This window comes from Argentina anserina, chromosome 4 (assembly GCF_933775445.1).
Source record: "Argentina anserina chromosome 4, drPotAnse1.1, whole genome shotgun sequence".
In the NCBI taxonomy this organism is placed as follows: Eukaryota; Viridiplantae; Streptophyta; class Magnoliopsida; order Rosales; family Rosaceae; genus Argentina; species Argentina anserina.
Window position 1 is genome coordinate 22,689,937 of NC_065875.1, and position 23,552 is coordinate 22,713,488.

The 23,552-nt window shown below is 36.8% G+C and overlaps 4 protein-coding genes across 5 annotated transcripts; 3 read left to right on the plus strand and 1 right to left on the minus strand.

Annotated features, from left to right (window-relative positions):
• Positions 1-513: 513 nt before the first annotated feature.
• On the minus strand, positions 514-3,895 carry LOC126791958 (pentatricopeptide repeat-containing protein At1g08070, chloroplastic). Of its 2 annotated transcripts, XM_050518465.1 has the most exons (3): positions 1,738-3,895; positions 918-1,029; positions 540-618 (listed from the first exon to the last, which is right to left on the minus strand). In XM_050518465.1, the coding sequence occupies exon 1, from the start codon at positions 3,522-3,524 to the stop codon at positions 1,803-1,805; it is 1,722 nt and encodes a 573-aa protein (XP_050374422.1). In that variant the 5' UTR covers positions 3,525-3,895; the 3' UTR covers positions 540-618; positions 918-1,029; positions 1,738-1,802. The 2 variants fall into 2 exon arrangements, with proteins under 2 accessions (XP_050374421.1, XP_050374422.1); XM_050518464.1 differs by lacking the exon at positions 918-1,029 and having other exon boundaries at positions 514-618.
• Positions 3,896-4,536: 641 nt separating this feature from the next.
• Positions 4,537-6,938, plus strand: LOC126791966 (caffeoylshikimate esterase-like). The gene is made up of 8 exons (XM_050518473.1): positions 4,537-4,827; positions 4,917-4,946; positions 5,067-5,196; positions 5,292-5,438; positions 5,532-5,662; positions 5,782-5,919; positions 6,116-6,214; positions 6,283-6,938. The coding sequence occupies exons 1-8, from the start codon at positions 4,537-4,539 to the stop codon at positions 6,499-6,501; spliced, it is 1,185 nt and encodes a 394-aa protein (XP_050374430.1). The 3' UTR covers positions 6,502-6,938.
• A 129-nt stretch (positions 6,939-7,067) lies between these two features.
• Positions 7,068-9,757, plus strand: LOC126791967 (caffeoylshikimate esterase-like). The gene is made up of 8 exons (XM_050518474.1): positions 7,068-7,496; positions 7,607-7,636; positions 7,735-7,864; positions 8,009-8,155; positions 8,249-8,379; positions 8,951-9,088; positions 9,184-9,282; positions 9,379-9,757. Exons 1-8 carry the CDS (start codon positions 7,218-7,220, stop codon positions 9,595-9,597), a joined length of 1,173 nt encoding a protein of 390 aa, XP_050374431.1. The 5' UTR covers positions 7,068-7,217; the 3' UTR covers positions 9,598-9,757.
• Positions 9,758-9,996: 239 nt separating this feature from the next.
• Positions 9,997-12,608, plus strand: LOC126791975 (uncharacterized). The gene is made up of 6 exons (XM_050518481.1): positions 9,997-10,191; positions 10,642-10,774; positions 10,889-10,992; positions 11,302-11,473; positions 11,577-11,717; positions 12,043-12,608. The coding sequence occupies exons 1-6, from the start codon at positions 10,142-10,144 to the stop codon at positions 12,379-12,381; spliced, it is 939 nt and encodes a 312-aa protein (XP_050374438.1). The 5' UTR covers positions 9,997-10,141; the 3' UTR covers positions 12,382-12,608.
• The last annotated feature ends 10,944 nt before the right edge of the window (positions 12,609-23,552 follow it).

Here is a 23,552-nt window from a genome sequence, read left to right on the forward strand (position 1 = left end):
AGTTGATGTTAATTCATGCATGCTATATCACTGTATGGATGGATTGACTTCACGTATTATATATATATATAGTTTTTGTTTAACTACATGTTTTTGAAAATGAAAGAAAATTAAGCTAATAAATTGGAAACAACCACTATAAGTATGACGAAGGTGAGAGATGCGATCTTCTAGCTCGTACCTACAGTTGATGATATAACTTCGTTTAGCCTTGACTGTGATGCCCGTAGGTTATTGCAAAAAAGAAGAGGCTTCGTGATTTGATTTTCATTGAGGTTGTGGACTACTTGTTTCTTTACTTTTAGGTTGATGTAATCATCCATTATGGATTAAATTGTATCATTTTCTTCAATTTTAGTTCCTTAAATCTCAAAAAGCGGCTTGTGAATTTCAATTATTGACTGTTGAATGCTTTCTTATAGTTGAATTCATCAAGAAATCAAGGTCTACATTTCATTACTTTCCAGAAAGCCGTCCGAATGTTTCTGCTAATTAAGCGCATGTCAATCCTCCAGCAAAATCACTTTCTAGTTCTTTAAGTCAGCTACTTGATCAATCTGTTGCATACGAGTGGTTACTTGTCTTCATTTCATCATGCATCACAAAATGTCACACATTCTGCAGCAAAAAAATGAGTTAGTTTCTGTCTATTCAGTTCGGTATATATAATTGTCTGATTCATCACTTCCTAAGTTTCTACAAGGATCCATGTTCACACCAGCTTCACCGACCTCCGAAAGAAACAAATTGTATTCCTACAGTGTATAGAATTGAGCAATAGAAGGTTTAATAGCTAAACCACGCTTCATCCAGTACAAATCACACCCCTTAAACTGCATTACTCCAATCCACATGCATAATGAAATAAACAGATAAAGCAGATTATGTGATACCTTGTTTAAAACAAATATAATCACCTGTATTTATACTCTTATCGCCGTTATTGGTGAACCATATCGGTGAAATAAACTTGCTTAGAGTACATTCCACTTGGCTTAATCACCCATTCACACTGTATTTGTTGGTCATCTAGGCATATCAAGAACGAATATCTTAGCGCCGCACTTATCTTGATGAAGTGTTTGGTTTAGTATTTAAGTATAGATTAGGAGAGATTAAGAGATTAGATAAACAAAAGATTGTTAGTTTAAGGACAACGTATAATACCAACAAACGAAGCATGTCATGTCAGCTAGTTTATTGAGTTTAGAGGATGATGGGTTAGGTTTCATGTTTATTTTTAAAATGAAACGACAGCCTAAGGTTTATAGTTTAGACCTGTTGAAATGGAACCCCACGAGCATCAAACTGAAAATGGCTTTCAATTATATATTCACAAATCATAAGCAAAAAACAACTTATGGGATGTAGAGTTCAGAATCCAAGAATGAATTTGTTCCACAGCTCCAATCTTTCATGTTTTAGTTCCGAAAGGGTCAAAAGGCATAAGGCCTCGGAGCATAATGGGCTTTAACTTATAACAAAGCTAAACTGCAAACTAATTAAACTGATAAGGATCCAGTAATTTCAGAATTAAAGGCAATGTGGGTGAGCTCACTCTTTTTAGACTGAACATGTGAGCTTATTGTTTCTAGCTAGGAGAAGCAAAACCAACACAAAATGCAAGACAGCAGAGTTTGAGCAACAATGAAAGTTTGATAAGGCTTAGCTAATTGGACTGAGCTCTTTCTTACTCTGAATATAGGAACAGAAAATAAACATTTTGAAGTGCCATACCTGATAATAATGATTCTTGCAATCCAATAGAATTAATGAAAATGAACTAATTTCAGGTTCTATGACTAGTCTCCATGCCCAAGCTCCAGAATGTCTGGTACATATCCAAAAGATCTTAGCAGGTTGGTTAATCCCTCCAAAGCTTCATATATATCCTCAGTCTCAGGATGCCTATTATCCAAGGAACAGAACTCAACTACACCATGATTGGCCTCGATAGAGCTAATACCAGGGAATTTTTTATACCCTGTATCCCTTATCGCAACTTTTAGTCTTGCCAGATCTTTCCATCTCCCAAGATCACCATATATATTTGAAAGCATGACATAGTTTGCGGGGTTTTTCGGTTCAAGTTCAATGAGCTGTTCGAGACATAACTCGGCCAACTCAATGTTCTTGTATATTCGACATGCCCCAAGTAAGGCAGTCCAAATGATAACATCTGCTTCTATCGGCATCTGCCTCACAAACTCCGCTGCCTGTTCCAAAAGACCAGCTCGCCCAAGCATATCAACCATACAGCCATAATGCTCAATTTGAGGCACAATTGAATAGTCACTAGCCATTGATTGGAAATATGACATGCCATCTTCTACTAATCCAAGATGAGTACAAGAGCACAAAATGCCTATGAAGGTGATTCCATCTGGTTTCACTTTACAATTCTTCATCTGAGTAAACAACTCAAGGGCATCACCCCCACGTCCATGTGTTGCTAAGCCACAAATTATCGTGTTCCAAGTAATTAAATCTTTCATCTCCATGTTTTTGAAGACATCAACTGCATTATCGACAACACCACATTTTGCATACATATCAATCAACGCATTCCCAACAAAAACATTTTTCTTGTACCCTATGTTCTCTGCATATACATGCACCCACGTACCAAAATCAAGAGCTCCTAATCTCGCACAAGCCGACAACACAGTCGTTAATGTAGCATCATTAGGAAGCACATTACCCTCACTAAGCATCTGCTTGAAAGATCCCACAACATCAATAAAACGTCCACTACGTGCATACCCTCCAATCAACCCATTCCAAGAGAAAACATTCCTCTCAGGCATCTTCTCAAACAAATCCTCACAAGCCTCAATGTCCTGATTACTTGCATAACCGTTCAACACAGTATTCCAACACATAACATCCCGCCTCGGCATCTTATCAAAAATCTTCCTAGCTGTCACCATATCCCCCATCGCAATATACCCACTAACCATAGTGTTCCACAACACAATATCCCGCTCCGGCGCCAAATCAAACAGACGCTGCGCAGAAACCATATCGCCACACGAAATGTATCCATTAATCATCGAAGTCCACGCAACCACATTCCTCTCAAACATCTCCCCAAACACCTTATAAGCAGCTCCAATCACTCCACCCGCAGCATACATTTCGATCAGCGTCGTCCCCACAAATGCATTCTCCCTAAACCCACATTTTATCACAACACAATGCACCTCCTCACCCTCCACCAACCTACTCAGCCTCCCACAACACTTGATCACAACAGGAAAAGTATAACAATTTGGCATTATATCCATGTTCTTCATCTTACAAAACAAAGCCACGACTTCCCTGTGACCCTCATTCTTCGCGTACCCTCTCAGCAGCGCATTCCACGAAGCGAAATTTGGCTCAGGAATTTGATCGAACACTCTATGGGCATAAGTCATCCGCTTCAGCTCCGCACATGCCGCCACTAATTTCGGGGTGACGTAGTCATTCTGGGAGAAACCCAAGAGAGTTACATGTGTTTGTATCTGGTGAAGCTGCTTCATGGTCTTACATGACTGTAAGAGTGAGATGAACTTGTCCTCAACAAGCCTGTGAGCCGATTTTTGGGCAAATGAAAGCGCAATCTTGGCTGTCTGTGAAAGCTGAAAACTAACACTTGTGATTAACTCATCGATCAACAGTAAAACCTCTCTGTTTCACCCGGGGAAACATACAACTACTGATATTGCATAGACAGCACAACCAATAAACAGATCGAGCATCAAGTAACTTCTCAACTCAACTCGGTGACCAAATACAAGTTTGATTCTAAATTAGAATCAGGGGAGGAAATGGGAGGAGGAGAGATTCATTTACCTCAACTCGACTCTAACTTCTCACAGGGCTCCGGGCTTCCGCGCAGACCCTACTGAGTTTGGCGAAGTGCCAAAGTCTGAATTTTCGACAGTAAAACGATATGAAATAAATCGAGGCCGCACATGTTAAGTTTTTGATGAAGACGTACATGCGCAAAATTACGGAAAATTATAGTATAGAAACATGTTAGATATTGTTATGTTAACGAGGTTAGAAAAATAATATATGTTATCAACGGTTGAATATAAGATATATGACATACATTAATGTATAATAGATTAACCCAAAATTATCGTGTGTTTCTTAAAAAAAATTGTATCCCTGATAATACTACTTCGCTCTTATGGACATGGATTATCTATTCGATTTTTTCTCGAGATGAGGTTGTAGATTAAATTAAGAAAAAACACAGGGGTAAAATGGTCTTTTTCGACGTACAAGAATATTTTCTGGCAAATTTCGAGCCTATAAGAACCACATCCGATGAGCATTTAAGAGTATCGTGTCCAATTTTTAAGGATACGCTCGGAGCCGTGCCGTAACTGGTTGGATACGAGCCGGAAATGCTCGGAATACGTTGAATTAGTTATTGATAAGACAATTATACCCCTCAATATATATAAAACCCAACAGTTTTATTATTTTTGGTTCAAATATATATATAGTGACTTACAGAGATTTTGTAGAAACTAGTCAACTATGACAGGCGCGAACCTTTCCCCGACTCTCCGATCACCAGAGGCGTCTCTGTTTCACCTGAGATATCGCTCATTGATCAAACAGAAAGTACCCAGTTCACTCTTCTACCCCAAGCTACAGTTTAAAACTCGGTTCAGGGTGACTGCCCGGAAATGGTCGTCGCCGATGGAAGGCTTAAGCCAAGAGATGAACACCATTGCTTCCCAGAACCTAGATCACGCTCCTGCAAGGAGACGAGTTCGATCGGCATTCATCGACGTGCATAAACAACTTGACCACTGCTTGTTCAAGGTTGGTTATAATTCGATCGTACTAGTATTCTATTAAAAAAATTCAGTCTTGATGATTGAACTTATAGTTATAGTCTGATATGTGTTCAGATGGATCATGCTGGCGTCAGAACAGAGGAGGTAAGAAAGAAACAGATAAATTTCCTGCTTTAATCTCATTGGTTTTATTGGTATGAATTTAAGAAACAGATCAATATGCTTTCCTGAATTTAAAACTTGAACTTTAAACTTTGGCTTTAGTGGTATGGAAGGAATTCAAGGGGTATGGAAATTTTCTGTAAAAGCTGGTTGCCAAAATCAGGTGATCAAATCAAAGCTGCTTTATGTTTTTGCCATGGCTACGGAAGTACTTGCACATTCTTCTTTGAAGGTTGGATTTTTTTTCCATGTCTTTACATTTTCTGATTGCCAAGGTTTGAATGGCTTTATCTTGAGGGATGGAAATTATTGAATTTTGATTTTCAGGTATTGCTAGGAGAATTGCTCAATCTGGGTATGCTGTATATGCAGTAGACTATCCAGGATTTGGCCTTTCTGAAGGGTTGCATGGTTACATCTCAGACTTTGATGAGTTGGTGAATGATGTTATTGAACAATTTACTAGTATCAAAGGTTTGAATTTTTTTTGGTTTGTATAGTCTAATATGGCATTGGTTATAATAGCTTTGCTATTTGCTAATTACTCTTTTTTTTTTTACAATTTAGGGAGATCTGAAGTGAAAGATTTGCCCTTTTTTGTAATGGGGGAGTCGATGGGTGGTGCTGTGGCACTAAAGATTCATCTCAAGGAACCACAGAAATGGGACGGAGTGATCCTTGTAGCTCCAATGTGTAAAGTAAGCTCCTCTTTTGAAATATGTTAGTTTTGGTGATGATTTAGTTTGATAATCTAAGTCATCGTTCTCTTTTGTTTCACATTTCAAATAGATTTATTTATTGATTTTGAGCTTTCAAGATTGCAGATGATGTAATGCCTCCAGCTATAGTTCTGAAGCTATTAGCCTTCATGTCTGAAGTTTTGCCCGAGGCAAAACTCTTTCCACAGAAAGATATAGCTCATCTAAGCTACAGACAGTCCGAAAAGAGGAAAACGGTTAGCGCTACGTGATTCTCTCAATTTTAATGGACTTGTATGGTGTTCTAGGCTTTGAGTGCTTAGTGTAGAACATGGTTTTATGATGACTACATAGAATTCATTGAATTTATCTCAATCAATTCTTAGAATCACATATGCTGTTTCATTATTTTCAACCCCCATCAAAAATACTGATGCTAGTCTATCTGCACAGGCTGGTTACAATGTGATTTCTTACAAGGATCAAATGCGATCAAAAACAGCTGTAGAACTTCTGAAGGCCACTAAAGATATTGAAACGCACTTGGATAAGGTCAGTAATAAATTTGTGGTGTTCTTTGCCAATTTCTTATAATTGAGCGGACTCGAAACATGTTGCAGGTTTCATCCCCATTGCTAATTCTTCATGGAGAAGCAGATAAGGTGACAGACCCTGCAGTGAGCCGGTTGCTTTATGAAAAGGCATCTAGCAAAGATAAGACTTTGAAGGTCTATCAAGATGGTTATCACTGCATTCTTCAAGGGGAGCCTGATGACACAATTTTCACAGTCCTTAATGACATTGTTACCTGGCTCAATTCCCGGTGCTTTCCAAACTAATATGTACCTTCATTTCTAGAATTCTAGTCCTCCTTGTATTTTGCAGCAGCATTATCTCTTGAGCATTATGATACATTGCCTCTTTTTACTAATCCTGGTAAAAGATGATAATATCAAGAATTACAGCTCAAAAGTTTGGACTTCTGAGGCACCCATTGTAACTTCTGTACATTGGCCTTGAAGCTATATTAGTTATTTCCAAAATCTCACACCATGGCTGAAAATGTAGTAAATTTTCAGATAATCTAGAGTTTCAGAATATAAACTCCCAAGTCCAGAATGGTCTCCAACCAGTGGAGTAGCTATGTCACAAGTAGCTAATATAACTCGATTTCGAAATTTCAGAGCTACAAAATACTGTAGGTATCAGTTACCCCGCCAGTGGCAAAAATTAGGACTCTATAAATATAGACTGGTAGAAAAAGAATTTAGGGCATGGATTTATCTTTTTGGGAACTTCTATATTGAGTCAATCTCTAATTTTCTCTATATTTATTGACTACATATGAATCCGTGAATCACAGTTGTAGCCGTACTTCTTATACAACACATGCTCCATGTGCATCTTACATAACTCGAAGAAAGCGATGACCACACTGGACGGTCAAAACTCATAACTCTATAATGAAACCAGAACTAGCATCAACCTCAAGTCTTCTAACTCAGTTTCATTCGAACTCTGAGAGCTCTGTGCTGAACTTTTTCCTCCGCTCGAAATGGAACTTTCTCGAGCTCTGAGATTGCAGAAGCTTGAGGTTCTTTTCTGTCCCCAGCAACTCCAACAAACCCAGAAGACCACATTTGCAGTACCCGCCAGAAGAACAAGTCAAGTAATAGTCGCAGCGGCCAAAACCAAGAGAAGGCCACCCATTGAAGGTGTTAGCGAGGAGCTCAATTTGATCGCCGATCAGAGCCTTGACTTTGCTCCGGCCCGGAGAAGAGTTCGATCCGCGTTTGTTGAGCTGCAGCAACAACTTGATCACTGCTTGTTTAAGGTTGCTCTTTGATTACTTACAAGATAAGCTCTTTTTGTATTCGTGAATATAATTTCCTTATGATGGTACTAATTTCTACTGCTGTTGAATGGGAATGGATTGGTGGATAGTTGGCTCCACCCGGGATCAGAACAGAGGAGGTAAAGATTGTTCCTTGTGCAAAGTAATTTAGTAAAGTATGACCAGAATATGTGTACAGTGTTATTTACCGTAATTGTTTCTGGGTATAACCTTGTAGTGGTATGAAATAAATTCAAGGGGGCTTGGAATTTTCTGTAAAAGCTGGAAGCCGAAAGAAGGTGTTCGGGTTAAAGGCGTTGTGTATTTCTGCCATGGATATGGTGATACTTGCGTTTTCTTCTTTGAAGGTTTGTTATGTTTGTCAATTGGATATTCTATTATGAGTCAAAGTTGCATGTATGTTCTTGATTTTGGTACACTGTTATACTTGAGAGCCACACTTTAAAGGGTTAAGCAGAAGGGCTGATATTGGTGATATTTGGATTCTATAGGTATTGCCAAGCAAATTGCTGCGGCTGGGTACGCTGTGTACGCCATGGACTACCCAGGTTTTGGCCTCTCGGAAGGATTGCACGGTTTTATTCCGAGCTTTGATCAATTAGCCGATGATGTTATTGAACAGTATACAAAGATTAAAGGTGTGGCTTTAGTCTTAACTCGTAACGTCTTTGTTAACAATGGTTGCACATTGCCTTCTTATACTGAATAATTGTTTGAAATTGGATTGACAGCAAAACCAGAGTTGAAAGGGTTGCCGCACTTCATATTGGGACAGTCTATGGGCGGAGCTGTTACTCTCAAAGTTCACTTCAAGCAACCATATGCTTGGGATGGCATAGTTCTTGTGGCTCCAATGTGTAAAGTAAGTCCATCCTTGATCCTATATATACTAATATACATTTATTAACTCTACATTTAACGTTCATTGACTTCAACTTCAGTTTCTTCCTATATGATACTAAGCTCGGTCATTCATGTTTTTCTCTTAGGTTTTCATTAATTTCTGTCTCATTGGTTCAGCTATATGGTTTCCCTGTGATAGCTCCAACATGAGTGAATTGAAACTTGTAGGTTTCTGCTATTAGTTAGTTGAGTAGGTAGTGTTGGTGCTAACTAATTACCTCTTACACGTACAATCTTGATAAGTATTAGTCTTGTGAATGTCTCTAGCTTTGGTCATGTGAAGTTAATTTTACCCTTTCATTAGGATGATAAAATATGTCTGTAATCGTGAGAATAAAGTGGTCATTCATCGAATAATTAGTAAAATTACAGCAGCCTAACAGACGAGCAACTCCACAGAAGATGACATTGATTTCCTGTCTGCAGACTTTGCTTAATAAGTTGATTCCAGAAGCTGCAATACCTAATTTTGTGTGTAGACCAATATATTTCATAATATGAAAATTTTAACTGACATTGAGTTGCTGAAGATTGCAGAGGATGTAACACCTCCACCAGCGGCAGTGAAGCTACTAACTCTTTTGTCCAGAGCTGTTCCAAAAGCAAAGCTTGTACCCCAGAAAGATTTGGCTGAGTTGGCATTCAGAGATGAAAGGAAGAGAAAACTGGTTAGTACTTGGGGGAAAAATGTTGTCTTGTCGAGAACTCAGTATTGAATATATGAAGATAATCAAGTCAATAATGCATTGCTCATTTATAACAGGCTGTTTACAATGTGACATGCTACAATGGCCCTGTGCGATTGAAGACTGCTGTGGAACTTCTAAATGCTACTAAGGAGATTGAGATGAAAGTGAAAAAGGTCGGTTTAACTATGTGATTCATGAATTTACTTAGTCAAGCTTTAAAGTAACTTATAAGATGGATTTTAACCAAATGGGATATGTAAATGGCACAGGTTTCATCTCCGCTGCTTATTCTTCATGGTGCTGCAGATATGGTGACCGATCCCTTTGTCAGCCAGTTTCTTTATGAGAAGGCCTCAAGCAAAGACAAAACTCTAAAACTCTACCCAGATGGCTATCATTGCATTCTTGAAGGAGAACCTGATGATAGAATTTTTTCAGTCCTTGAAGATATTATCACCTGGCTTGACCACCGGTGTTTGCCTAAGTAGACGAAGTTTTCTTTTCAGTTGGATTTTATAGAAATAATCTGAGTTCAAAGTTCATCTGATGTTTAACTTGTAACTTCTCTTGTATGCAACTGGAAATGTCTCTATCATTTTTATCCCGGCCAAGGATAAATTGGGATTACTGTCAACACTATCTTCTTCTCTAAATCTATTCTACTTCTTTACGTTTGGAAACATTAACTTCTGAAGCTGGAAGTCTTCATTGTGCCCAAACCTAAAGAAAAAAAAACATTAGGCTCTATAGCTGCTAAGTGAAAGTCTGAAGTGTAAATGTAAAAAGTTAGAATGATTCGTGAAATTTGAGGGGCACACACGCACGCACACACACACACACATATATATATAATAACGTAAAACTAAAGACAGCGAAACAGAGGAGAGAGTCCATCGGGGTTGAAGAACAAAACAGTCCACTAGTTTCTGCGATCCTCACCCAGATTTCCAGGAACCTTAAAAACGTGTAGAGCTATAGCTCCGAGATCAAAGATCACCTACAAGAGGTTACATCGTCTTCACATAGGCATCCATGTCTCTTTTGAACCAGCTCTTCAATAGAGGTGTCTTCGGCACAAAATGGTTGACCTTGCCCTTGCCCTTTAGCGTTTCTTTTATATCTTGTTCGATTTGATCAACTGGGTTTTCTTGTTCTTGGTCATATTTGATGTACTTGCTATCAATTTGAGTCGGTCAACTTATACTAGGGAACCCATTACTCAGTTTTGTAGTTCAATTTGTGATGCCTGTGTTATCGAAATTCTTGTTTTCTGTTGTGTCTCTGGTACATTTAAGCAAGTTGGGTTAGTGGTGATATTCTGATCGGTTTTGGCATGTTTGTTATTCAATCTGAATTTGCAGTTCTGCTGCTGTAACTGAATTTTGGGCTCTAGATGTTCATTGTCTTTAGTTATTGGTTGCTTGAGCTGATTGTGATCATCAAATTGGGGGCTTGGAGCGAAATTTGTTGTATTTTGCGTGTTGTTGTTGTTAAATGGGTGTAGTTTTTTGATATTGATGATTTGTTTGTAGCAAAACATGTTTGAACTTGTCAATTTCGCGTATTAAGTTGCTGCAAAACAAGAGAGATATGCAGCTCAAACATATGCGCAAGGAAATTGCTCAGTTTTTGCAGGCTGGCCAAGAAGCAATAGCTCGAATTCGGGTACAAATTTTTGAAGTTGTTCGGAAAATTGTTTGCCTATATGTTTAGATTACCTTCTTCTTGAATTGTGCTCGATAATGTTTGTTAAAGCATGAACCTTTGATAATTTGGTAGGTGGAGCATGTCATACGAGAGCAAAACATATGGGCTGCTTATGAGATACTGGAGCTTTTCTGTGAATTTATCCTTGCACGAGTTCCCATTATTGAAGGCCAAAAGTAAGTCCTTGATCAGTGGTAGTGGTAATTTTTTCTGCTTTACAGAATGCTGAAGTGCTGGGGGCTCTTCTTGTCAAGTGTGAATGAATAAATCACCAAATGTGTACTATTTGGTTATAAGAAATTCGGAAAGACTTGTGTAGAGAACAAGATTATGATGGTATTGAAAACTGTTATGGCATTGTTAGATTTACTTTCAACCAGAATGGATATTTGAAGCTCGCTTTAATTCGAGACTTGTATCAAAATTTTATAAGTGCTTATATCCTTTGCACTCAATTTTTTGCACGACTTTTCTTCTTATTCAAGGGATTGTCCGCCAGAACTACGAGAGGCTATATCAAGTATTATATTTTCTGCCCCAAGATGTTCAGAAGTTCCAGATTTATTGCAGATCAAGAATTTATTTACAGCAAAATATGGGAAGGAATTTATAGCAGCTGCATCTGAGCTGCGTCCTGATTCTGGTGTCAACCGAACTGTTAAGTGGTTGTTTTGGATATGCAAGTTTGAATTCTAAAGAAATCCATTACAATAGTCAGAAAACTAAAACTGCTTTTTCACTTATGATATGATTTGTGCAGATAATTGAAATGCTTTCAGTTAGTGCTCCCTCTGGAGAGGCAAGGCTCAAGGTATTGAAGGAAATAGCACAGGAGTACAATTTGAATTGGGACTCTTCTAGCACTGAAGCGGAATTCAGTAGAAAACATGAAGATTTACTGGTACAATCTCGATTATGTTATTCTCATTATTAGGTGTAGCATAAAATTTTGATGTTGTTTAGTAGCTCAATCTCATGACCACATTATACTATCACGCCTTAATTTTGATCAGTTTTTTGGCTCTAATCAACAATTACCTTTTAAGGCTTTTATTCTTATATGAGCTCTGTACCTTAATATGGACTTGGTAATGAAATTTTAAATAGCACGTGAGACTGGACACACATCTAGTAACTAAATTGCTGGTTGTGGAATTGAAATTTCTAATTGTTTTATCTCTGCCATTTTCACTTGTTAAAATTGGACTCTTCGCCATTATATGTAGGGTGGATCCAAGCACATCAGTGGTGAAGCTGCACTGCCCTCTCAATCTCCTGCTAAAACAGTGTTCTTCAGTTCTCCACCTTCTAATGGTGCACATTATATTCAGCCCACAGAGATTAAACCAGAACCTCAGCACATTCCAGCTCCAAGATCTTATATTCAGACACACGTGTCAAGTACCAGTGAGATTCAGCCATCAGTTAATAATGATGCAGGACCAGTTGGGGAAACTAGACCACAATCATCTGAGATCCTGGAGAAAGCTCGTGCTGCCATTGCCTCTGCTGAACGGGCATCTACTGCTGCGCGTTCTGCTGCTGAACTGGTTAAGTCGTTATAGTACACAATTTGATCATTTGATCCCAGTGCAGAAGATGAACAGCACTAAAGAAACCACATGTTACTTCAGTAACCCCATTCAAATTCTCTTCAAAGAACCTGGTGAAGGGTACACCTACTCGTGGATATGATTTGCCTTTGTATATATTGTATCTTGTGATGGTGAAGAATCCCTTGTTTTCATTTTCTCTAACATTTATCGTCAATTAGTGCAACATATTTTCTACACATCTTTTGTGCATCAAACAGAGTAGCAATATGATCAATCCTTTGATCAGGCCCTCCTTGAGCCATACTTCTTGATTCATTTAAATCGTTGCCTGGATTCCCCTGGAACTCAAGATCTGATTCAATCGCAGCCCTCTGCTTTGTTTGGAGGACAGATATTTAATCTTTCACGACTTCTTATTTGCAATGTTACTTATGTTACCGGAATCAAACAGTACTGGGCCGGCTAGTCGTTAGCAACATTTATTCTTTATTTCTCTTTCTTCTTCTTTTTCCATATATTGAGTGCATCATAATCATAAGCTCATACTAGAGGAGCAACCTCTATAGCACTGGAATTAGAGGTGGCAAATGGGTCGGGTTGGACCGGCCCGGTCCATTTTATGTGGATCAAAACCGTGTTCGGGAAAAAAACGGGCCGACTCGGCTTATTAGCATTATAAGACACAATTACAATAAAAAATATTATGTAATTAGAATATTTGTTTTATATAGCTATTTAGAATAGTAAAATAAATAAAATACTACAACATATTATATTATTTTATTTTTAAAACGTTATCTATGTCAAAACAATGACATTTTCTTCACTATTTTGATAAATATTTGTGAAATATTGTTGTTAAAATAATGAAATAATCAAGACATTTTAATTTAAAATTCTAATATTCAAGTGTAATAATGATAATTGTTTAAATATTTATATAAATAATATAAAATTATGTGTTTAACGGGCAGTCCCATGAATTTATCGTGGTCGGGCCGTGCCGGTCTCAAAAAGGGCTCGGGCGGGGATGGGCCCATGGGCTCAAATATTTCGTTACAATAACGGGCCGAGCTCGGACTTTTCGGCCTATTTGCCACCTCTAACTAGAATTTATTTATTAACCAATAAAACCTGCGGAAGAAACAACCAAAAATGAATAAGTTCACAAAACCTTAATGCCGAAAATTCAAAATATCACTTGCTTAATATGACAGGATAAGATGAGCAAATCCCACCATATATACGTGATCCGTAAAAGATTTTACATGGTTAGTTAAACCATCTGCCAGCTTATTCACTTCTGGGATTGAACTTTCTTTGTGAGATTCTGTATAAGCAATTTAGCATCCATGCTTGAAACTACTGAGAGGAAAATTAATCAAAGCATACAATCAAGTAAATGAGACGGCTATAAGTAAATGGGAGCAAATATTATCAAGTATCGTTTCTTCTTTCTCTTTTGTTGAAACCTATTTCTGCCATTTCTTCGCCAATCAGGAATGAAATGGACTATATTAAGAAAAAAAATGTAAAAATTGAAGTCATGTAATGCTGAATATGAAGACTGTAGTTTACATGGGAGGGGATTCGCTTTCGATTTGTTCGTGATTAATCCGCGTGGAGTGAAAAGCATTCTCTCTCTTTTTTTTATTAGTAGCTGAATTGTATGAACTAAATGGAATATACTCATCAACCTTTCTAAGAAGTTATATAAACACACCTGCAGTAACATCAGAGCTATCAAAAACACTAGTCATAATTGCCAAAGGGATCTATCAGTAACACGAAATAACAAACCCTGATAGAGTGATAGGTCATATGTAAATTGAACCAGAGAAAACCAAGTATATATGCTACCGACTTGCTCACAACCTCAAAGATGAGCAGATAGTAAAAACCAAATCATTCTTGTTTGCTTTCCCAGAGATCAAGTACTCCGATCTTCACAACACTGGCATGCACGACAGGCCTGAGAGAGAACCCTAGCTACAGAGCTATCAGCTATGGCTAGGTTTGTATATAAGGGATCCCTGTTGCATGCCCTAGGGAGCTAGGCTATACATAAAGCTGGGTTTCATTTTCATAGATGCATTTTTATCATGCTCGCTGGCCACATATGGAGGCAGAGACAAGTTTACATTAATTACCTGATGTAGACTTGTAAAAAAAATCTAATCACACATCTCAACGATGTTCATATACATATACCTAGCTCTCTGATACAACCAAAAAACCACATCTGTTTCACAAAGGACACTGGTATTCTCATGCATGAAACTTCAGCAAACTCTTCTGAAAGGCACACTGGAGCCGTACTTGGACTATATTGACTGTGCCCTGCCGGCCTGCCCGAGAGAGAGAGAGTGAGAGAGAGAGTTGTGTGTGACAAAGATGTAACATGGATTATTTCCAGGAGGTGAGAACTGAACTAGTAATAAAGACAGAGACGAAGTTAACAGGACCAAAAAAGGTTACCTGGTGTGAATCATAACATTGCCATAACAGGGGATCAACCGCGTGATATCTAACACACTTAACAAAACCAACTTTGATATATCTTGTTGGAAAACTAATTGATATTATGCATGAGACGTCTTTTTCCGTCTTGAATTTTGTTTTAGCACGCACACTTTCCATTGGTCGTTTCCCACCCTAAATTGTTGTTGCTTCAACTAATTGATCGATTCTTTATCTATATTACGTAATAACAAAACTCTTGGTGGAAAAAAAAAGGAGGTAAACGAGAAAAACATATATATCACTTAGAGTCTTGGAGCATACATTAGAACCTTGCACAGCTAATGAGTAGTTGGCAATGGCAACGAGCATCGGACCCTAAAATATACGACGGTATGATACCACGTTCCCGAAGCCGATCGATCTTACTCTCTATTGCCGTTTTCATAATCATACAGTGTTCACTATATTATGTAATTACAAGATTATTTAATTTCATCATCAAAGATTAAACTTAATTAACTTCACTCGTAAAATAACCACTATAATTTATCTTGAATCATGGTCTCAATGACAGATTGACAGCAATTGTCTTTCTGTTTTAACCTCTCGTTATAGAAAAGAAATTTTAGGTCCGAATGTTCATGATATTGATTACAATTGAGTAGAATTTCCATCGGTCCAAGTAGATTTCCAATTTAGATGTATAGACCTAAAGCTGGCTATAATACCAGACCGAACATGCACTGCACTGGGAATTACGGGCCAATTTTACTGATGGAAGCCGTTAATAGATACCTAATATTATGAGCTAAAGTCATAATGTTAGAATTTAATCAGATCAAAGAGCTTACCAATCAAAACAGGGTGCAATATCTGTGGAATTCTGAGCTAGTGATCAACGGTGAATAATTAACTGCAATACTCAATTATCATACTAGTCTAGCTATACGTGATATATCTCTTGGATCAGTTCTGGCCTTGCACTGGGTGTACTATAGAACAGAAGTGCTGCATATATGCAGCTGCTAGCTGCTCCAATCATCCATGATCAATCCCTCTCTTTTTCTGTTTCTCTGCCCCAATCTTTGTCAACCAACAATATATACAGTGATCAGTTTACAGTCTCGATCGTACCTGATTTTTCTTTAATATCTCCCTATGTCGTTCCCTTTGATCGTCTTGGGATCGCGCCAATATAGAGTGTTAGAGAGAGAGAGAGAGAGAGTACAGTACACTCGCTCCAGAAACACTGATTGTCATTAACTTAATTAACTAAATTAAGCAAGGAATTAAGCAGCATCCAGCATCTTTATTATCGATACAAGTCATACAACACAACACTGTGACTTGCTGTGACAAATATGATCATTATTAAATTGTAAACAGTGAGGCTAGTTAGGGCATGCCGTGCATTTCAGAGATGAATGCTTACTCTTTTCCTGTATAGCTATGTAGCCTTTTAGTTGTCAGTGAATAGTAAACAAAAAACAATGTGAATTAAAGATTCAAACCCAATCAAATCAATGTTCCTCATCGACATTTTCTCTTTGTTTTTTTTGTTGTACATTTATGGTAGGCCGTGGTTCTTCACTTGTTACTAATTGAATGCCTGAACATCTAGACTGACCTAGTTTTTGATTCGCTCTGTAAAGGTGAAGATTTTGAGGCGGACATTTATATTTATTTAACGTTTACTTCTTCGTTAATTTCTTTCTTTTTTTCTTCTACTTCATTCGATCTCTTTAAGCAAATCTAAGAAAGATGAAAAAAAGGCAACTGAAAATCTAAGAACGATGAACTACTGTATGCAGCTCTACCAATATTACTTCGATTAGCTTCAACAAGATCAGAAGATCAGTACTTTACCGAAAACAAAAGTGAGAGAAATCAATAATCCAGTACAAACTTAATGACAATTATTAATCTCAAAGTAATGATATATATAAAAACTGGATCTCTGCTGTGACCAATCTCTTCTTCATCAAAAGAATAGATTGAGATAAATGAACTATGAAAGATCTTGAGTTATACGGTGGGTCCAGAAGCTGGGTATTTTTATATAACTCTTAACCAGAAAAGAATAAGCATGCAGGAGCTATCTATTCAAGTAGCTAGGATGGTCCTAGTCCGAATCAGATTGATGTAGTTCTATGAGTTAACAGAGTGATTTGATTTTACATATACACAGCGACTCAGTGAAACTATGGATCTGAAACATTTTTGTGGCGCTATTTCTTGTAGATGTTTCAGTCCGGCTTAACCTAATCTAACCTGACCTAAACTATGAATATATGTGCAGCAGGTTTAATTTAGTCTGGATCGAGGTGTATATATATTTATAATTTCATGGCCGACGTAGCTAGAAAGCCGTAAGCGGGCTAGGGTTTATGAGAGCCGCTTTCATTGGTCTGTGTCTCTCGTCTAGCTCATGCTGCTCTACCCGCCCTCTATTACACTTCATCAGTCACTTCAAGCTGCAGTTTTAAGCACCTGAAAGCCCAAAATCTCCTTTAGTGTTTGCTCAATCTCACCGTAATTGACCCAAAGAGAGGTTACTCGGGTCTAATTACTAGTGCTAATTATACGCATGTACATGCAATAAATAATTAGGGTTCTCTTGGACTACTTCCATTTCAGCAAACGATGTCTGGGAATTCATAACCAAACAGCAAAAATCTAATTACATTAAAGGAATATGTGCGTACATATGGCGGATCCAGAAATATATGTCAGCCAAGACAAAAACAGTTTAAAATTATGCTATTAACACATCTCAAATTACTATTCACACACCCCTTCCATGATAAAGAGTCAATTAGAAATGGTGATAAAACTAATTTAAGGGGTGAATTTATAAATTAAATTAAATTATAGTAATAGACCAATGAAAATACTAACATAATGCACTTGAAAATGCAATTTAATAATAAATACATAATTTTTCAATTAACGATGATACAACAATTATTCACAACTTGATTTCATATTTTGAGATAACTCTTTTCACTTATGGTCTAACATTTTTATGTTTTCGCGAACTAGAGAGATGTTATATGTTGATTAGGTTATGAACTTGAGATATAACCAGGTTTAATTGTGGTATTAATCATGAATGAAGATTAATTTTTTTCCTAAATGACCAGGTTTAATTGTTGCAATATTTAATGAAGTAATAAATGACCGTTTTGGGCTTTGATTTACTGATAAAGAGAAACTAAAACAATGCCATTTTGACTTCAAAAAAATGAAAGAAAAAAAAACTGTCATTTATTTTTGTCCCAACCTTCCTACATCTTCTTATGCCCAGATTTTTGCCCATATTTGCCATTTTTAATGGCTTATTCATAGAAAACTCTACTCTCCAGGCAAACAAGAAATTCTCAGCCTAGGCTCGCCTGTACATGGATTTGCCCCTGCGTACATAAATCCAATGGCTAGAGCTTTATCTTCCAGTAAACTCATTCTCTTTTCTTTTGGACACTGTTCTGGTCCAAGCTAATTAGTAGTTAGGTGCATGCTTTAAACTCGAATCAAAAGCTAGCTTATGTGGTCTTATTAACAGCATCTACTGTATCAAATATCTGCTCTTCTCAGCTAGTTATATGATTGTCAAATATATGATCGATGTTCATTAGCTTCAAGTTTTCAACTAATCAATTCCAATTTTCAACTATAGCATGTGGTAACATATTCAACGTTAATTTTCATCGTTAATTTGTAGTTGGCATATTTAATATTGAAACAAAAATTACTGACGCCTCAATTGTCTAAAGAATCAACGTTCAAATATCTTTAGTTACATTGGTATATCTAGGGGTGGACATGGGTCACTATTGTTCAGTTTTGGACAAAACTCATAATCCAGTCCAAATTTTAAATTCGGTTTGGTTTGGTTTAGTTTTTATATTTTAGAGACTGTGACCCACAACCCGACCCAATCCGCACGGTTCGGTTCGGTTTGATCCGGTTTTTTTTCTTCAGTTTTACACGTATGTAAAATATGTAATATTAGACAATAATTTCAAAGTACAAAATTTAACATAAAAATGAAAAACAAAATGTCTAATTGATTATTCCATACTTAATTGACTCTAACATCTCCACAGTCCATATTTAGCTAAAGTACAAAAAACTTTACTGCATTAAAATCAGAGAGCAATAAAAATGTTCACACTCTCTATGGGCTTAGGTAATTGAACCTCGTTAAGTCCGTCGTGTAGGTCGTCTAGTCTGTCCAATCATTCATTCACGTCTCATGTGAGCCGTTATTAGCCGTTATTGATACTTATTCGTTGAGGATATGAAACATTAATATAATCATTGATTAGATAATTTAATTTTTATAGTCACAGTACAAAGAGAGATGACGGAAATGGAGATTGAGGGAGGAGGGAGGATCTATGTAGATTGATATTGCATAATGAAGTGAACTTTTAATAAAGCGTTAAACTAAGGAGTGAATATTTAGAAAGAGAGAGAGCACCGTAAGTTTTTTTTTATATGAGAGATGAAAGAGACCGCAAGATTGATTAGGACAATTAAGTTTATGATGGTTTTAGTTTTACTTTTTTTTAAATAATAAAATTAAAAATATATCAAAACGATGACATTGACTGTTGACTTCGGGTTATTTAAATCAGTTCAATTTCATTCGGTTTAAGAGGGACTCAATCAAAAACCCAACCCAAACATAATCGGTTCAGTTCGGTTTTTTCGGATTCAGTTTGGATTCGGATATAGTTTTTTTTTCAGTTTGATATTTGAAGAAAAAAAAAGGGATAAAAAATCCTAATTAAGAATCAATGTTGCGCAATAGATATACACACACATATATCTATACTGCTATATAAAACCAGCACCTAAGAAAATCACTAAAAATATTTTACCTAAAATACCCTTTGTGTAAAACACAATTACACATAAGGATTATGTATTAAAAAATCAAAACATATAAGCATTCACAAAACAAAATAAAACAAGTAATTTTTTCAAAGTCTTGCTCTTTTCATTTTTATACAATAACCCGTGAAATAAATTAACACGTGCATCGCACGGGTACGAATCTAATATTTTTAATTTGATTAAATTTTAATTATCTGATTAGCATAGGTTTACGAGAAATTTTGATAAGTAACCTTTTTTAGGGTCTCAAGTTGATTTTTAACCATGTTTTGCCAAACAAATGATAAATGACCATATGTAGAGACTAAAAGCCTTAATTGCCCTTATTAAACTTTAATCTTATGAAATTCCTTATTCAACTTATTATTCTCTATTTTTCTTCTTCATCCATAATTTGGCTCTCTCAAACTTCATCAAACCTAAACCCTTCATTGAACTTATTGCCTACCATCACCCAATTTTTCTTAATCCTCTTTCAGTTCTCTGACTTCCAAATCCCCATTTGCACCCTAACCTATTCTAGGATCAACTTACAATTTATTTATGGGCAATTATGACCATTGTTTTTCTTAATTGGTTTATTGAACTTGAGCTGATAGCTCTTCTGAAAAACACTTGGTTATACAATGAATAAATAACCAATTTAGATACGTAGGTCAGTGTTAATTGAAAAAAAAATGTAAACGTGGTCACTTTCATCGTTTCACGGTTTCACCTCATGCACATCACTGAGCTTTGAGAATTGAGACGGTTGTCTTCGAAACACTATTGTCCAATTCCTCATTAAATTCCAGATTTTGTCATAAGGCTATGATATCTTATAATCAACCTCGATTGCAAGACATATCTAATTTCATTCTAAATTATATATGTTAAATTGACTTGATATATGAAACAACATGAACAATACTAAAAAGTTCATGAAAAGTGTAGGTTAAGAGATGAATTAAGATGAGACATTACATAGACTAAGGGTATTTTAGACTTCGTATCCCTTCAAATGGTCATTTATCAAATATTTTATAAAATATGGTCAAAAATCAACTTGAGAGTCCAAAGTTGGTCAGTTATCAAAATTTCTCATGAATTAAGACGAGACATTACATAGAATAAGAGTATTTTAGATTTTTTATCCCTTCAAATGTTCATTTATCAAATGTTTTATAAAACGTGGTCAAAAATCAACTTGAGAGCCCAAAGTTGGTCAGTTATCAAAATTTCTCTAGGTTTACATACATGCACTCTGTTTTCATTCTGTTTTTCTTTTCCTTTAATAATTAAACTATAATATTACAACTAATTAATCTTTCGTTAGTCAAACTCAGATTCTCACATTTACGAGTGAGAGACTATATCATTAGTACGAATATATTGGCCAAAAATTTCCTCTTTGGGTTATCGAATTCATAATCTTCATATCCAATTCTCATCAACATTTCATCTGGTGTTTGGTAACGTTGGATGGAGAATTAGACCATCATACGTAGAACCTAACATCTGTCACTTACACCAACTTTGCATAAAGGAATTTCACGGGATCGTGAGAATGGAAGTGTTCACTCCCCCCCCCCCCCCCCTTTTTTTTCCCTCCCGAAACCATATTCATATCATATACTTACCATACATGAATGAATTGTTTTCTTCTCCAAACATTTAAATCATCGTGCTAGCTATAAAAACAAGGCATGAATACATAGAACTGATAGGAGAGCAGAAAATGTCACATGACTTCACACCCTCACAATTGTTTTTTCTGTGTGGACAAACGTCACAACTTTAAAAGATTTTGAGAAATAATGTAGAATGGTGATGAGGTTTCTGATCAAGTTTGAGGTACGTACATACGTAGTTTTGTTAAACTTATTTAATTATCATGATCTGACTCTAATAGTAGAAAATAGTATTTAGACAAATTCAGAGGTTATTATCAACTCACAATAAACTAATTAATATTTTTTAAGGTAAAAGTTCATTCATCAATAGAACTTGCCGAAAATTAGGGAAGAACCACACAACACCGATACACATGAAGTTAGCGAGGAAACAACTAATTCATATGTAGGTATACGTAGTTCATTACAAAATCACTTCCGCTCGCATTTAAGCAAGTCTAATACAAACATCAGTTTTCATCTCTAAGACGCCAAACACCTATACTATCACATGTCGAAAACACACAATTGTGGCACAAACAACCCTATAAACTAATTAATCATTGCATTTGAGTCTCGTATTTAATTAAAAAACAAATTTGAAGACCGGGACATACACAATTGATTAAAGGCGTGAATATGTGGCCGTCTCATTATATTACGAAAACAGTTGATAAAACGCAAGAATTATGATCGATAATAAACATCAATCTGTCCGATCGATTTTCGAAAATCTCAAAGTTTTGTGAATAGATGATCTTCCCAATATGATCGAAGGGCAGTTAATTTGCATAATTACTAACCGAAGATTAGCTAGGTTGGAGTACTTCCCAGCAAAATTATTTGAGATCGAACCTACGCATGTAAGCGAAAATAGTAGATCACTATATCTGTAGCAGTGTCTTTCTCCTCCCTTGTCAAGAGAGATTGATGTAATAACGAAAACGGAAACGTTCCGAGAACGTTTATTAAGAAAACGTTACGTTTCCGAACGAATTTATCGACTTTTATTCCGTCGCTCGGTTGCGAAAACTTTCTTCACGAAAGTTGTAGAGCTCGTCGATACGAGTTCGTGGATATGTGACGCGTTCTAATAGGACGACGTACGTAAAAGTTATTAACGACGGAAGTTAGTTTCCGATTTTGGGAGGGGGTATAAAAGGAAATGATATCAGTTAGGGTTCCCATAATTGGAAACCCTTTCATTTCTCTCTCACCCCGCCTCCCTCAGCTCTCTCTCCCTCTCGACCCCGAGCTCACTCCATCTCCCTCTCCCTCTCGATCCGAACTCACTCTCTCTCTCTCTCTCTCTCTCTCCCTCTCCTCACCGATGGCAACTGCGCCTCACCGCCGTCCCCTGCTACCACCTCTAGCACGCCGTGCCTCTGTCCACCGCCAAGGAGCCACAACGAAGAGGGAGCACGAAGCTCTTCACCGATTCAAGAGTTCCCGACGGTTTTGGACTCCGATCTAGGTAAGGAGGCATTTGATTCATGGTTGTGATGTTTTTGTGATGTTTTTGGATGAATTGGGAGGTTGTTGGTGGAGATCGGAGAGAGAGGTGGAAGGAGGGTTACCGCCGCCTAGAGGCGGCGCGTGGAGGAGCTTGGGAGGAGTAGGAGGCGGCCTAGGACCGGAGAGAGGAAGAGGGGAGAAAGGAGGAGGGTTTTGGGGTGGTGGTGACATCACACGCGCCGGTTTTGGGCTCGGCGCATGGGCCCCACGCGCCGCCACGTGCGGCGGTGTGAAAATGTTTTCCGATAGGGGTATTTTGGTAATTTACTTAAATGTAAATTTTATTTACTACGGTAAATGTAATTAAATTTTACCTTCGGTAAATGTAAATATAAATTACTTTCATTAAATGTAAAAAGTAATTTGTAAAAGGTAATTAGTAAATTTTATTTATTGAGATTGTATTTACATTTAAATAGTACGTATACGTACAAAAATACGTATTAATATTTATACATACAGAAATACGTATATAATATTTATACGTACAGAAATACGTATATAATATTCATACGTACAGAAATACGTATATAATATTCATACGTACAGAAATACGTATTAATTGTATATTGTACAGTAACCGTGAATAGTAACAGTGAACAGTAACACTGAACAGTAATTTTGTAAAACCGAAAATTGCTGAACAGT

Coding starts and splice junctions, on each gene's coding strand:
- LOC126791975 (XM_050518481.1), top strand. CDS start 10,142: ATGTCTCTTTTGAACCAGCTCTTCAATAGAGGTGTCTTCGGCACAAAA. Junction 10,192..10,641: donor GGTGTCTTCGGCACAAAATG/GTTGACCTTGCC, acceptor ATTTGTTTGTAG/CAAAACATGTTTGAACTTGT. Junction 10,775..10,888: donor AAGCAATAGCTCGAATTCGG/GTACAAATTTTT, acceptor ATAATTTGGTAG/GTGGAGCATGTCATACGAGA.
- LOC126791958 (XM_050518464.1), bottom strand. CDS start 3,524: ATGAAGCAGCTTCACCAGATACAAACACATGTAACTCTCTTGGGTTTC.
- LOC126791966 (XM_050518473.1), top strand. CDS start 4,537: ATGACAGGCGCGAACCTTTCCCCGACTCTCCGATCACCAGAGGCGTCT. Junction 5,197..5,291: donor TTGCACATTCTTCTTTGAAG/GTTGGATTTTTT, acceptor TTTGATTTTCAG/GTATTGCTAGGAGAATTGCT. Junction 6,215..6,282: donor TTGAAACGCACTTGGATAAG/GTCAGTAATAAA, acceptor AACATGTTGCAG/GTTTCATCCCCATTGCTAAT.
- LOC126791967 (XM_050518474.1), top strand. CDS start 7,218: ATGGAACTTTCTCGAGCTCTGAGATTGCAGAAGCTTGAGGTTCTTTTC. Junction 7,637..7,734: donor CCGGGATCAGAACAGAGGAG/GTAAAGATTGTT, acceptor ATAACCTTGTAG/TGGTATGAAATAAATTCAAG. Junction 9,089..9,183: donor ATGAAAGGAAGAGAAAACTG/GTTAGTACTTGG, acceptor CATTTATAACAG/GCTGTTTACAATGTGACATG.